The 14,107-nt window shown below is 23.5% G+C and overlaps 1 protein-coding gene across 1 annotated transcript in view; it reads right to left on the reverse strand.

The window, feature by feature from the left end:
• Positions 1–13,676, reverse strand: part of LOC117173073 (nucleolar GTP-binding protein 2) — a 15,747-nt gene extending 2,071 nt beyond the window's left edge. Inside the window, exons 1-2 of the mRNA XM_033361456.1 lie at positions 13,568–13,676; positions 7,605–8,298 (exon numbers count right to left, since the gene is read on the reverse strand). Of these exons, the coding sequence (XP_033217347.1) occupies positions 7,605–8,294 (690 nt within the window). The 5' untranslated portion in view covers positions 8,295–8,298; positions 13,568–13,676. The remainder of the gene's footprint in view (positions 1–7,604; positions 8,299–13,567) is intronic.
• Positions 13,677–14,107: the final 431 nt, after the last annotated feature.

The raw sequence follows: 14,107 nt of genomic DNA on the forward strand, positions 1-14,107 counted from the left end.
AATGATTTTTAACCAAAAAGCTGAATTTTTTATAAAAAAATGAATTTTTAACAAAAATAAAAAACTTCCAATCAAGAAGATTAATTTTTACCCAAAAAAGACCATTTTTCAACTAAAATTATGATTATTTAGCTGAAATAGTTGGATTTTAAACCGAAAAGACGAAATTTTTATTTCAAATACTGAATATTTAAGCAAACAAATTGATTTTTAACTAAAAAATGAATTTTTAACCAAAAAGATTAACTTGCAACGAAACAGAATAGTTGAATCTAACCCCTTTTTTCCTATTCGACTTACTCCGATTTTGCATTCAAGCCACACTCGGAGGTCTTTGGGATCGCTGAATCCGAATCTGAAGTCAAAATTCGAAAATTCAAAATGGCCGATCCAACATGGTAAACGAAAATACAAAAAAAAACGGCTCGATTTGGACCAATCTCGGTAATTACGGGATTTTGGGGTCGTTGGAGCCGAATTTGAAGTCAAAATTCAAAGTCTCGGATATTTTTGTCCGTCATTTTCAATTTTGGAATTTTGACTTCACTTTCGGGTTCAGCGACCGCACAAACCCGTAAGTATCAAGATTTATCCAAACTCGAGTCATTGTTTTTCGTATTTTTGTCCGCCATTTTGGTTTTCTGAATTTTGACTTCATATTCGGACTCAGCGACCCCAAAAACCTAAGGATACAAATTTTCAGGATAACAAATTTTCCTGCCATTTAGGGCACTTTTTGTCGAATTATCTCTGACAACGAAGGGGTTAAGACAACAAAGATAAACATTTTTTTATTACAAATAGCAAATTGTCAAACGAAAAAATTTATTTTTCACCAAAGAGAGTAATTTAAAAGAAAAAGATAAATTTTTAACAAAAATGAAGGATTTTTAACCAAACAGATTCATTTCTACCAAAAAAGATAAAATTTCAACTAAAATGATAGATATTTAACTAGAATAGTGGAATTTTAGACGAAAAAGTTGAAAATTTCAATTTAGATGCTGAATCTGCAATAAAAAAGTTAGTTTTTAACTAATAAAGGAATTTTCATTTAAAATGGTAAATCTTCAATCAAAAAATTGATTTTTAACTCAAAAAATGAATTTTTAACAAAAAATATGAATTTGAATGAACTAATTGAATTTTAAACAAAGATGAACAATTTTTTATTACAAATGCAGAATTTTTAACGAAAAAAAAAAAAAAATTTTAAACCAAAAAAAAAATTTTAACAAAAATGAAGAACTTTCAACCAAGAAAATTTATTTTTACAAAAAAAAATACAATTTTTCAACGAAAATGATTAATATTCCACAAGAATAGTTGAATTTTAAACAAAAAAATGAAATTTTCATTTAAAATGCTGAATCTTCAATAAAAAAACTATTTTTTAACCAAAAATATGAATTTGAATGTACTAGTTGAATTTTAAACAAAGATGAAAATTTCATTACAAATTCCGAATCTCCAAACAAACAAAATTTTTATTACAAATGCCGAATTTTCAAGCAGGAAATTTTATTTTTAAACAAAAAAGATTAATTTTTAAACAAAAAGATGAATTTTCAACGAAAAAGATTCATTTCTTCCAAAAATGACAAATTATCAACTAAAATGATAAATATTTAACTGGAATAGTTTAATTTTACACCAAAAAGTTAAAAATTTCTATTTAGATACTGATTCTTTAATCAAAAAGTTTGATTTTTAACCAAAAAGAAGAATTTTCAACCAAAAAGATTAATTTCTACCAAAAAAGACCAATTTTCAACTAAAATAATTCATATTCAACTAAAGTAGTTGCATTTTAAACCAAAAGGAATAAATTTTCATTTGAAATGCTCAATCTTCAATAAAAAAAATTGAGTTTTAACAACAACAAAAAAGTTCACAATGTTCAATTCAGATGCTGAATTTCCAACCAAGAAGATTAATTTCTACCAAAAAAAGTAATATTTTCAACTAAAATAATTCAAATTCAACTAAAATAGTTGCATTTTAAACCAAAAGGAATAAATTTTCATTTGAAATGCTGAATCTTCATTCAAAAAAATTGATTTTTAACAACAACAAAAAAGAATTTTTAACTAAAAGCATAAATATTTAACTGGAATAGTTGAATTTTAAACGAAAAAATAGAAATTTTTAATTTAAAAGCTGAATCTTCAACAAAAAAATTGATTTTAACTAAAAAATACATTTTTAACCAAAAATATGAATTTGAATGAACTAGAATAGTTTAATTTTAAACCAAAAGGATAAAATTTTTTATTACAAATGCTGAATCTTCAAGCAAACAAAATTTATTTTTAACCAAAAAGATTAATTTTTAACCAAACAGATGAATTTTTAACCAAAATGAAGAACTTTCAAACAAGAAGATTGATTTTTACCAAAAAAATGACCATTTTTCAACTAAAATGATAAATATTCGACAGGAATAGTTGAACTTTAAATCAGAAAGATAAAAATTTTCAATTCAAGTGCTGCATCTTCAATCAAAAAAAATTTATTTTTAACTAAAAAATGAATATTTAAGCGAAAAGATGAACTCATGAAATGAAATTATAAATATTTAACTGGAATAGTTGAATTTTAAACCACAAAGTTGAAAATTTTCAATTTAAATGCTAAATCTTCAACTACGAAATTAATTTTTAACCAAAAAGAAGAATTTTCAACCCAGAAGATTCATTTTTACAACCAAAAAAGAACATTTTTAGACTAAAATGATGAATATTCGACAGGAATAGTTAAATTCTAAACCAAAAAGATGAAATTTTCTTTTTAAATGCTGAATCTTCAATAAAAAAAATGAAATTTTGTATTCAAATGCTTAATCTTCAAACAAACAAAAATTTTTTTTAACTAAAAGGAAGAATTCTTAACTAAAAAAATTCATTTCTACCAAAAAAGCAATTTTTCAACTAAAATGATCAATATTTAACTGGAATAGTTTAATTTTAAACCAAAAATTTGAAATTTTTGAAAATTTCATTACAAATCCTGAATCTTCAAGCAACAAAATTTATTTTTAACCAAAAAGATCAATTTTAAAAAATATGAATTTTTAACCAAAATGAAGAATTTTCAACTAACAAGATTCATTTCTACACAAAAAATAATAATTCGACCAAAATTACGAATATTCGACTGGAATAGTGTAATTTTAAACCAAAAAGTTCAAACAATATAAATCCAATGCTCTAAATTGAAGAATCAATAAATTCATTTTTAAAAATTTCGAAATTATATCTTTTTAAGCAATTTTAAGCAATAAATATTAAAAATTGAAAAATTACATTATTTTATAAACTAAGCACAACTTCAATTAAGTTATTTTAATTTTAAATAGTTTGAAAATCCCTGAATGATTCAAAATTTTATTTCAAAATTTTGAAACATTTACATTTTATTTGACCTGTTTTTAATTTTTAATTATTTTTAAAACTTTTTCAGAACTTCTAAAAACATCTTTTAAAATGATTCGAACTTTTCCTAATTTTTTTTATCCTGCAAAATTGAAAAAATGTTTTTAAAATTCTTTCGAGATCTGACAAAATCTATATTTGATTTTGGTACACGTAGACGTAGACACTTCGTTTAGATTATTTGAAATTAAATTTTTAACAAAGTATGTCAACTGCTAACCAAACAGTTAAATTTTCAACAAAATCTTGGAATTTTCAGCAACAAAAAAAAACGAAATTTTAACCAAATTAGTTCATTCTCAATCCTAAAAGAAACGAAATTTCTCTAAAAAAATCAATTCCCAAACTGAAAATAAAAATTTTTTACAAAAAAGTTATTTTTCAACTAAATAGATGGATTTTTAACTCATAAAAATAAATTTTCTACAACAGAATTGAATTATCAACCCGAAAATACGAATTTTTAACGAAAAATATAGGCTAAATAAAAATTTATTTTAAATCCTGTACACGTCCCTGAAATTTTTTAAAGCTCTGAAAATACCAAGGAATTTGGAAAAAAAATTTAATGTTTCAAATCAATTGATACGCAGGATCAATTTAATTAAAACTTTTAAAAATTAAAAATAAAAATCCATTGAATTAAGTAGAAAAGAGTAAATTTATAGAAATCCCAGTGAATTAAAAAACTTCCAGTGAATTCATAAAATTCCAAAGAATTCAGGGTGAATGCGAAATCTCTTCAAATATTTGAAACCCTACAAAATACCTTACTTCTCATGAATATGCTCTTTAAAATGCACTAAAATATTGTAAAATTTCATGATATTCTATTATGATATTTTCTGAAATCATGGAAAATGTATTAAAATACATTGAAAATTCAGAAATCCTAGAAAATTCTTTATCCTGCAATATTTCAAAAGCTTTAAGATCACTGCAAATTATTAAAATTATTTTTTTTTAAATCCTCGGAATCTTTTAAAATTCTCTAAAACAATTCAAATTCAAAGATCCTGAAGATTCCTTAAAAGTTTTTTAAATTCCCTGAAATCTTAAAAATTCCTAAAAACTATTGAAATCTATTAAACATTTCTCGAAACCTTTACAAATTCCCTGAAATATTTAAAAGAATGCAAAATAATTCAAAATAGGTATAGACCTGAAATTAAATGTGATTGACCTATGAATTAATTTATTGAATGAAAAGTGAATAATGTGCTTTTTTCAGTTGAAAAAAAGAGACACTTTTTCCTTATCATTTCGGGATTAATTTTCCATCAATTCCCCGGTTTCTCGGGCTTAATAAAATTATACAATTTTATTATCCGTTAATTATTTTCATTCTTCAAAAATTTATCTATCTGGGCGCGAATCATGTAATTTCGAATTATTTATTTGAAAAAAAGACGAATTTTTTAAAAAATATTTGAATTTTCAACAAAAAAGTTCACTATTAACCTAATAGGGACATTTTCTAATAAATTTTTGAATTTTAAAGTCATAGGACGAATTTCCTTTAAAAAAAACAGTTACATTTTCTACCCGAAAATATGAATTTTATAGCAAAAATTTCATTTTCCACCAACCATTTTCTCCAAAAGAATTGAATTTTCAAACTGAAAATATGATTTTTTAACTAAAGTTAAGTTAATCTTTAATTTTCAATTTAAGTTATTGAATTTTTAGCCACAAAAAAAACTTTGAACCAAAATAGTTGAATTTTCGACAAAAAAAACTTTGTGCAATAAAAAATAAAATGTTTAACAAAAAAGTTTATTTTCAACCAAATGGTTGAACGTTTCACCCATAAAAACAAATGTCCTACCAATAAAAAAGAATTAGCATAAAAATACAGGAATTTTTCGCAAAAACCTGGAATTTTGAAATAAAAATGATCGATTTTTTATCAAAAATGGAATTGTTAAATTCTAATTTAAAAAATATGTACATTTTTCACAACAAAGACAAACTTTCAATGAAAGATATGAATTTTACATAAAAAATGATGACTTAAACAAAATGAATAGGGATTTTTAACGAAAAATTTAGGCTAAAGGTAAATTTTCAATTAAATTCATTCAATTTTTAACAAGAACAAGAATAACCTTTAACCAAAAACGTTGAATTTTCAACAACGAACATTGTACAACAAAAAATAAAGTTTTCAACAAAAAAGTTCATTTTCAACCAAATGGAAAAACGAAGTAGTTGAATTTTCCAATAATTTTTTGAAATTTTAAGCCGCAGGACAAATTTTCCACAAAAAATCGAATTTTGAATCAAATTAGTTGAATTCTCAACCCAAATAAAACGAAATTTCTGAAAAAAAAATTAATTTTCAATCTAATAGTTGAATTTTTAACCCATAAAAACGAATTTCCTGCAAAAGAACTGAATTATGAAAAAAAAACGAATTTGCAGAAAAACACAGGAATTTTTTTACAAAATCGTTGAAATTTTAGATGAGAAAAAACAATTTTTAATAAAAATGGAATGGTTGAATTTTCGGTTTAAAAAATAAATGCATTTTTAATTTAAAAAAAGAAGGAATTTTCAACAAAATGAATTGTTAACCAGAAAAAAATTATTTTTTTAACAAACTATTTTAACTTTTAACAAAGTAGTTGAATTTTCAAGTCTAGGACAAAATTTACTTAAAAATAGTTAAATTTCTAACCCGAAAATATGAGTTTTTTAACAAATTGTTGAATTTTTAACCAAGCAGTTAAATTTTTAACAAAAATAGTGGAACTTTCCACAAAAAATCGAATTTTGAATCAAATTAGTTGAATTCTCAACCCAAATAAAACGAAATTTCTGAAAAAAAATTTAATTTTCAACCCGTAAAAACGAATTTCCTGCAAAAGAACTGAATTATGAAAAAAAACGAATTTGCATAAAAACACAGGAATTTTTTTACAAAATCGTCGAATTTTTAGATGAGAAAAAACAATAATTTTTAAAAATGTAGTTGAAACGTCCACCAAAGAGATGATTTAGTTTTTTTTTTAAATTCACCAGAAAAAAATGATATTTTAAGAAAGTATTTCAACTTTTAACGAAGTAGTTAAATTTTACAAACATTTTTTTGAATTTTCTAGTCTAGCACAAAATTTCTTTAAAAATAGTTAAATTTCTAACCCGAAAATATGATTTTTTAACAAACCGTTGAATTTTCAACCAAACAGTTAAATTTTCAACAAAAATAGTGGAGATTTCAACAAAAATTGCATTTTTAACCAAATTAGTTAAATTCTCAACCCAAATGAAACGCAATTTCTGCAAAAAGTTCAATTTTCAACAAACATCTATTATTTTGAACCAAATAGTGAAATTTTTAATCCATAAAAACGATTTTTCTACAACAGAATTGAAATATCAATCCGAGAATACGGGGTTTTAACAAAAAAGTTAAGCTAAAGTTAATTTTTTAACTAAAGTAATTGCATTTTTAATTAAGTATTTCAACTGTTAACCAAGCAGTTAAATTTTCAACAAAATAGTGGAATTTTCAGCAACAAAAATAGAATTTTTAACCAAATTAGTTGATTCTCAATCCTAAAGAAACGAAATTTCTGCAAAAAAAATTCAATTTTCAAACCGAAAATAAGAATTTTCAACAAAAAAGTTATTTTTCATCCAAATAGTTGGATTATTAAGTCATAAAAATAAATTTTCTACAACAAAATTGAAGTATTAACCCGAAAATACGGATTTTTAACGAAAATTTTATTTTAAATCCTGTACACTACACTGAAATTTTTTAAAGCCCTTGAAAACTCCAAGGAATTTGACAAAAAAATAAGTTAAAATATTTCAAATCCTTTAACTATTTATCAATTGATCCTCAGGAAGTATATAAAATCACTGCAAATTAATTAAATTAATTTGAAAAAATCCTTGGAATCTTTTAAAATTCCCTAAAATAATTCAATTTAAAAGTTCCTGAAAATGCCTTCAAAGTTTTGAAAATACTCTAAAATCTTAAAAATCCCTTAACATTATATTGAAATCTATTACAAATTTTTGGAACCTTTATAAATGCCCTGATTTTTTTTTTTTTAATAGTTACTTCTCACAGGAAATTCTCTGATTTTTGTTATTTTTAAAATAATTTTTATCTAATTTTAAGATAATAATAAAGTTATATATAAAAAAAATACGAACCTGAAGAACAACGTCCGAAGAATCAATGACTTTATATAGTTCACTCCAAATTCGTCTGCTCTGTCCCGCGCCCATGACCCAATCTCTCACAGCATCCTTCATTCCATCGTCCGGACGAATAAGGTCAAAATCCTTCGTGTCCTTTTCCTTATCATAAATATCTTCTTTCTCCTCAGCCACTTTCTTCAACTCGTCATAGGAAGAAATGCTCAAATTCGGCCTCTTTCTCAGTTTTTTCGGGCCGAAAACACTGTCAAAACTCTCAGTTTCGAGGACATGAACTCTGGCTTTCGCCGCTTTTTCTTGCAGCAGAGTCACCGGCAATTGGGAAGGTTTGATAATCACCTGATACGGATTATTCTTCACAACACCGAGTTCTTTTTGAAAATTTTGCAGGGCATTTTGAGATATTACTCTCGAGTTGCTGAACCATCTTTGAGAGGGTTCGACACGCGACATTGTCCCGGAAGGAACTCTTCCTTGGAAGGGAGCTGGACTGATAATTTTCCCGGTTTTGTCGCGTTTCGCTTTTGAGTTTCGGTACATTTGCAACCTTTTTATGGTTGCCTTTGTCCGAACTTTGGCAACACCTTTTAAGCCTTCGGTTGGTCGTTCCGGGTTCATACTGTGCCCGGAACGATTGAAACCCTGCTTCCGAGGGGCTTTGTGCCCCGAGTGTGACTTCACCATCGTTCTAAAAATGGATAAAGTCAAAGCTTTTTTTTGTATTTCAGAAAATTAGTTGAATTTTCAGAAAAATATTTCAATTTTTTAACCAAAATAATTGAAACTATGAACAAAAATTTAGTTTTGAATAAAATGGTTCATTCTCAAACAAAACAGATTATTTTTCAAAAAAATAGATGAATTATTAACAAAAGTGATACATTTTCAACTAGAGATCAATGTTTGTCAGGGTGGCCGTTTTAATTGACGAAATAAATTCCCGGTCATTTCCCGGTTCACAAACATTTTTCACGGACAATGAAATTTAAAAAATGGATCACTAAAGCTAAAAAAATTTTCACTTGAGGTAATAAAAACTGAGCTGCGAATGAAAACAATCAAAATGTAACTGTTAAATTTTGAACTTTAAAATTGAAATTTAAAAGTTTTTAATTAAAAAATATATTCAAATGCTCAATAATTAACGCGCGTAAAATTGAAGGTGGAATTGAACATTTTTCAATATAAAAAAATATAAATCGACGTCATCATTTTCAATGATCTAAATTAAAAAATCAAACAATGAACTTTAAAATTTTCAAAATTATATAATTTTAAGGAACTTTAAGCTAGAAACATAAAATAATGCAAAATTGAAAAAAAAAAAATTAACTGAACACTTCTTAAAATAGAAATTCAATTATTTTCTTTTTAAATAGTGTAAACATACTTGGAAAGCTTCAAATTTTTATTTCAGAATCTTGAGAAATCTAAAAGTTATTTTAAAATTGTTTTAAAATTAAAATTATTTTGGAAATGTTTTTACAACTTCTAAATATCTGTCAAAATGAATAGAATTTTTTCTAAAATTTCTAGAAAATCCTGCAAATTTTAGAAAATTTCTTTACAATTTGGATGTATAAATAACAATTGAACATTTATTATTTTTGTAGGCGAAATTTGAGTAATTTTAAGAGATATGTAGAAGTTTTGAAATGATTCAAACTTAATGTAAAACTTGAAATGATAGCCTAATATAAAACAAAATGTAGATTTTCGGAGATTTTAAACAAAAAAATTCGATTCTTTTCAAGAATTGTGAAAGACTTCAAAAGAATAAAACCATTTTCTTAAGATTCCTAGGAAAATTAAAAATAACTTTTCATTTTGAAAAATTATTTTAAGAGAATAGTTAAAAAGTTTTTCAAAGGTTTAAACAAAATTTTCAAAAAAGATTCTGGGAGATTTTAAGAAAACTTTCTAAAATTGGCTTGATAATTTTTAATCTTTTTAAAACTTCTAAATATCTCTTACAACCACTCAAATTTTTTCTACAAATGTTCATTTGTAAATTATACATCAAAATTTTAAAATTTCACTTACAAATTAAGCATTTTTCGAAATTTTAACGATTCCAGGTTTTCTACGTCAAACAATTCAGCTATAGATTCTTTACTTTTAAATATTTGGTTTCAATTTCCTTGCCTTAAATAAAAATTCAAATATTGCTAAATATTCAATAATTAACCTGTTTTTTAATTGTAAATTTCAAATTGAATGGATTACATCAAAGACTTTTATTTTTTATTTGTTCATGTCTTTAGGAAATCATTTAAACATTCTTTAAATTAAAAATGTAAGCTTAGAAATAAAAATTTTATATGGGAAATTTTTAAAGTAAAAAAATTTTGGAATAACTTTTCATTTTTGTAAATTATTACAAGAGAATATTTAAAAAGTTTTTCAGATTTAAACAAAATTTTCAAAAAAGATTCTAGAAGATTTTAAGAAAACTTTCTAAAATTTGCATGATAATTTCCAATCTTTTTAAAACTCCTAAATATCTCTTGAAATTACTCAAATTTTTCTAAAAATGTTCATTTGTAAATTATACATCAAAATTTAAAACCTTCACTCACAAATTAAATGTTTTTCAAATATAACAAGTAAAATTGTAACGTTCAAAGTTTAAAGGCTCTTCGAAATTTTAACGATTCTAGATTTTCTATGTCAAACAATTCAGTTATAGATTCTTTACTTTTCAATATTTGGTTTCAATTTACATATCTTAAATAAAAATTCAAATATTGCTAAATATTCAATATTTAATCTTTTTTTTTAATTAAAAATTTCAAACTGAATGGATTAAAAATTGAATATTTTAGACTGAAACAATATACATACAGATAAATATACAGATAAATTGAAATAAATTAATTGAAAGATAATAAAGATAATAAAAAGATAAACTAAAAAAAAATATTTATTTAATAAATAAAAATGGGGTTTATCCAAAATTTTCAACGCCAAAGGCTTTTATTTTTTATTTGTTTAAGACTTCAAGAAAGCATTTAATAATTCTTTAAATTGAAAATGGAAGCTTAGAAATAAAAAATTTAAATAGAAAATTTTTAAAGTAGTAAAATTTTGAATTACGCATTGTAATCTAAATAATAGCATAATTGAAAAACATAGAAATTCAATTACTTATTTAAAAACTGTTGAAATCGAACGTGGACAGATTTTTTCTACAAATTTGTAAAATTCCCGTTAAAAACAAAATTCACTGTCATTTCCTGGTTTTTCCCGGTCTCAAAAAAATTCATAGTCATTTCCCGCTCCAGCGGCCAACCTGGTTTATTTAATATGATGAATCTTCAATTTAAAGAAAAAAAGAAGAATTTTTAACCATATGGGGAGGAAAAAAATTACCGGTCTTTTCCGGGTTTTTTCTCGGTTCGCAAAGATTTTTACCGTTCCATAAAATTTTAAAATTTAAATTCTAAAGCTAGACATTTTTCCATTTAAAATAATAAGAGAATAAATTACAAATTAAAGCATTCAGAGTGGAACTCTTAAATTTCAAACTTTTAAAATTGAAGTTTAAAAATCTTTCAATTAAAAAATGTTGTATTAAAATCAATCAATAAATTTTAAAATTTTTTAAAACCATATCATTTCAAGTAATTTTAAGCTAGAAATTTTTTTTTTATTTTTAACTTAACAGTTCTTAAATTAGAAGTTAAATTATTGAATCTATAAGTTGCTTTAGATTTGTTTAAATTGAAAATTATTTTTGAAGCTATTTCAGAACTTCTTCAGAATTTTTTGAAAAGAATTAAATATTTCCTACAACTTTCAGAAAATCCTGCAAGTTTTCGTAGCGAAAATTCGGTGCAAAATTCGGAAAATTCGGTGCAAATGCCCACAGCCTAATAGAAAAAAAAAGTAGAGACTTTTTAAGAATTGTTGAAGACTTCTAATAAAGAAAAACATTTTCTTAAGATTCCTTAGAAAATTAAAAATGATTTTTTATTTTGAAGAATGATTTTCAGAGAATATTTAAAAAGATTGAAAGACATTTCCATATATAAAAAAAAACTTGGAAGATTTTAAAGATTTTTTTTTCAATTTGCAGAATTTTCTAAAAATTGTAAGAAAAGATCGATTTATTTTAAAATATATTCAATCAATAAAATGAATTTTCAATAATGTAGTTGAATTTGTAAGCAAATAGTTGAATTTTAAAAACGAGAATATTCTTATTTAAAATTTTAAAAAGTTGAATTCATCAAAAAATGCGCATTTTCAATAAATTTAATATAACAATATTTTATAAATATAAATATATAATTATATATAATATATAACAATATTGTATTTTTAACTAAAATGATGAATTTATAAACCAGAAGACTTTCAAATTGAATAGTTTAATTTTGAACCAAAAGGTTTTTAACATTTTTTAAGCCAAAAAGAAGAATTTTTAACAAGAGGAGTATATTTTCAACCGAAAAAAATCAATTTTTAAATAATATGATAAATCTTCAACGAAAAAAAAAAATTAACAGCAGGTAAATTTTCAAACTCAAAACATTTTGGTTTTAAATTAAAAACAGTTCAATTCATTAAAAAACATAGATATATTAATAAAATAGTTTCATCCTTTTAGAAGAGAAGTTTGATGTACTAAAAAAATAATTTAATTTTCAACTCAAAAAATTTAATTTTCAAAAAAAGAAGTACATTTTCAACCAGCGGTCAATTTTGAACTAATACGATAAACTTTAAAAAATATAAATTTCAAAAAAATTAACCATTTTTAACTACTATATTATATATTATAAAAAAATCATTTTCAATTTTACAAGGAATCCAAATCTAATTGTTTTATTCTTTTGAAATGTTTCAAAATTCTTAAAAGGCTTCTGAATCTTTTGTTCGAATTTTTTAAATATTATTCTTAATTTTCTCAAGTTTTAAATTATTTTTCGATCTTTTGAAATTTATGAATATTTCTTAAAATTAAATTAGTTTTTTATAAATAAATACATGTTCAATTGTATTAATTCATTAAATTCTTTTAAATAATTTTTTAATATTCTTTTTAAAATTAATTTTTCAAAATAAAACATTTTAGATTTTTTCAGGAATCTGAAGAACATCTTTTCATTATCTTAAGATCTTATAAAATTCTAAAAACAAAGGATTCCAAATTGTATTTAGAACAATATCCGTTAAAAATTAAAATTGTAATGTTAAAACGTTAAATTTAGCTCACTAAAATTTTATACATTTAAGGCTTTCTGTTTGGAACAATTCAATTTCAAGTTTTTTAGTTTGTAATATAAATAGCAAAATATTTTTAAATATTAAAAAATTATTCTTTTTCTTAATTGGCAGTTTTTAATTAAATGGGTTTAAAATTCAATATTTGAGACTGAAACAATATTTGAATAAGATGTTCAATTTAATTAACGTGTTTAATTATGAATCTATTGATATGAAATTATTTAAAAATTAAAAATAGTTTATTTTAACGAACTAAATAATCCGAAAAATCGCAGTGTTGCGTTTAAAAATTAAATTATGCAGAAGAAATATTTATGAAAATGTAGTTAAATGATAAGAATAATACTAAATAAAAATATTACTAAGCCCACCAATATTTTAATATCAAAAAACTACTCTCTTCAAATAAAAAGCTTTGTTTATATTTGACAAATATGAAACCTGATTTTGAGGTTATGTTCAGAAAAAAACATCGAACTTTTCAAACGATTTTTTTATCTCGCAAAAAGGGTCTTTTGCTTTTAAATGGCATTGAATAAATAAGGCTTTTGGTCATTTTTATAACATTTTAACATAAAGTAACAGAGAAATCTTCTTCTTGGTGTTTTATAACTACAGTACAAAAATAGTAAAGCATAATGTGACTTTAACTTTTGAATAAATATACTATTTTGAAAAGAGTAATTTACAAGAAAATTGGAGTTTAATGAATATATTATAATTACCTTCTGATACTATCCGCCTTTTGTCTAAAACTATATTAAATTCACTACAGATTTACTAAATATAAGAACGTCAACATGTGCATCAAGGCCACGTGACGTTTCCTTAAAAGTAAGGTTAGGATCAGTCTTAGTGGTGTCAGTGCTACCAATCCAAAAAAGTACAAATCTGGGATTTTATTAATTATTTATAGAAAAATTGTTTTATTTGATAACCGTGATCAGAACAAGTAAATAGATGATGTTTATAAAAATACGATTTAATGCGAAAAATTATGATAAACTCTTCAAAAACAATAAGGTTTACAATTGGTTAACCTGAGAGAAAATTCTTTCGCGGAGAATTCAAATAGCAAGCTTTCAAAAATATTTTTAGTTACAAATTTCAAAAATTGGAAGTTAAAAAATTAAAATGTTTTTCTGCTACATGATCTAAAACTTTCCTATTTAAATTATGAAAAGAAGAAAATTTAGAGTTTAATTTTATATCAATTGTAAAAAAAAAAATTCATAAATTTTGTCTGTGTCAATTACCTTCTTTCC

This window comes from Belonocnema kinseyi, chromosome 5 (assembly GCF_010883055.1).
Source record: "Belonocnema kinseyi isolate 2016_QV_RU_SX_M_011 chromosome 5, B_treatae_v1, whole genome shotgun sequence".
Lineage (NCBI taxonomy): Eukaryota > Metazoa > Arthropoda > Insecta > Hymenoptera > Cynipidae > Belonocnema > Belonocnema kinseyi.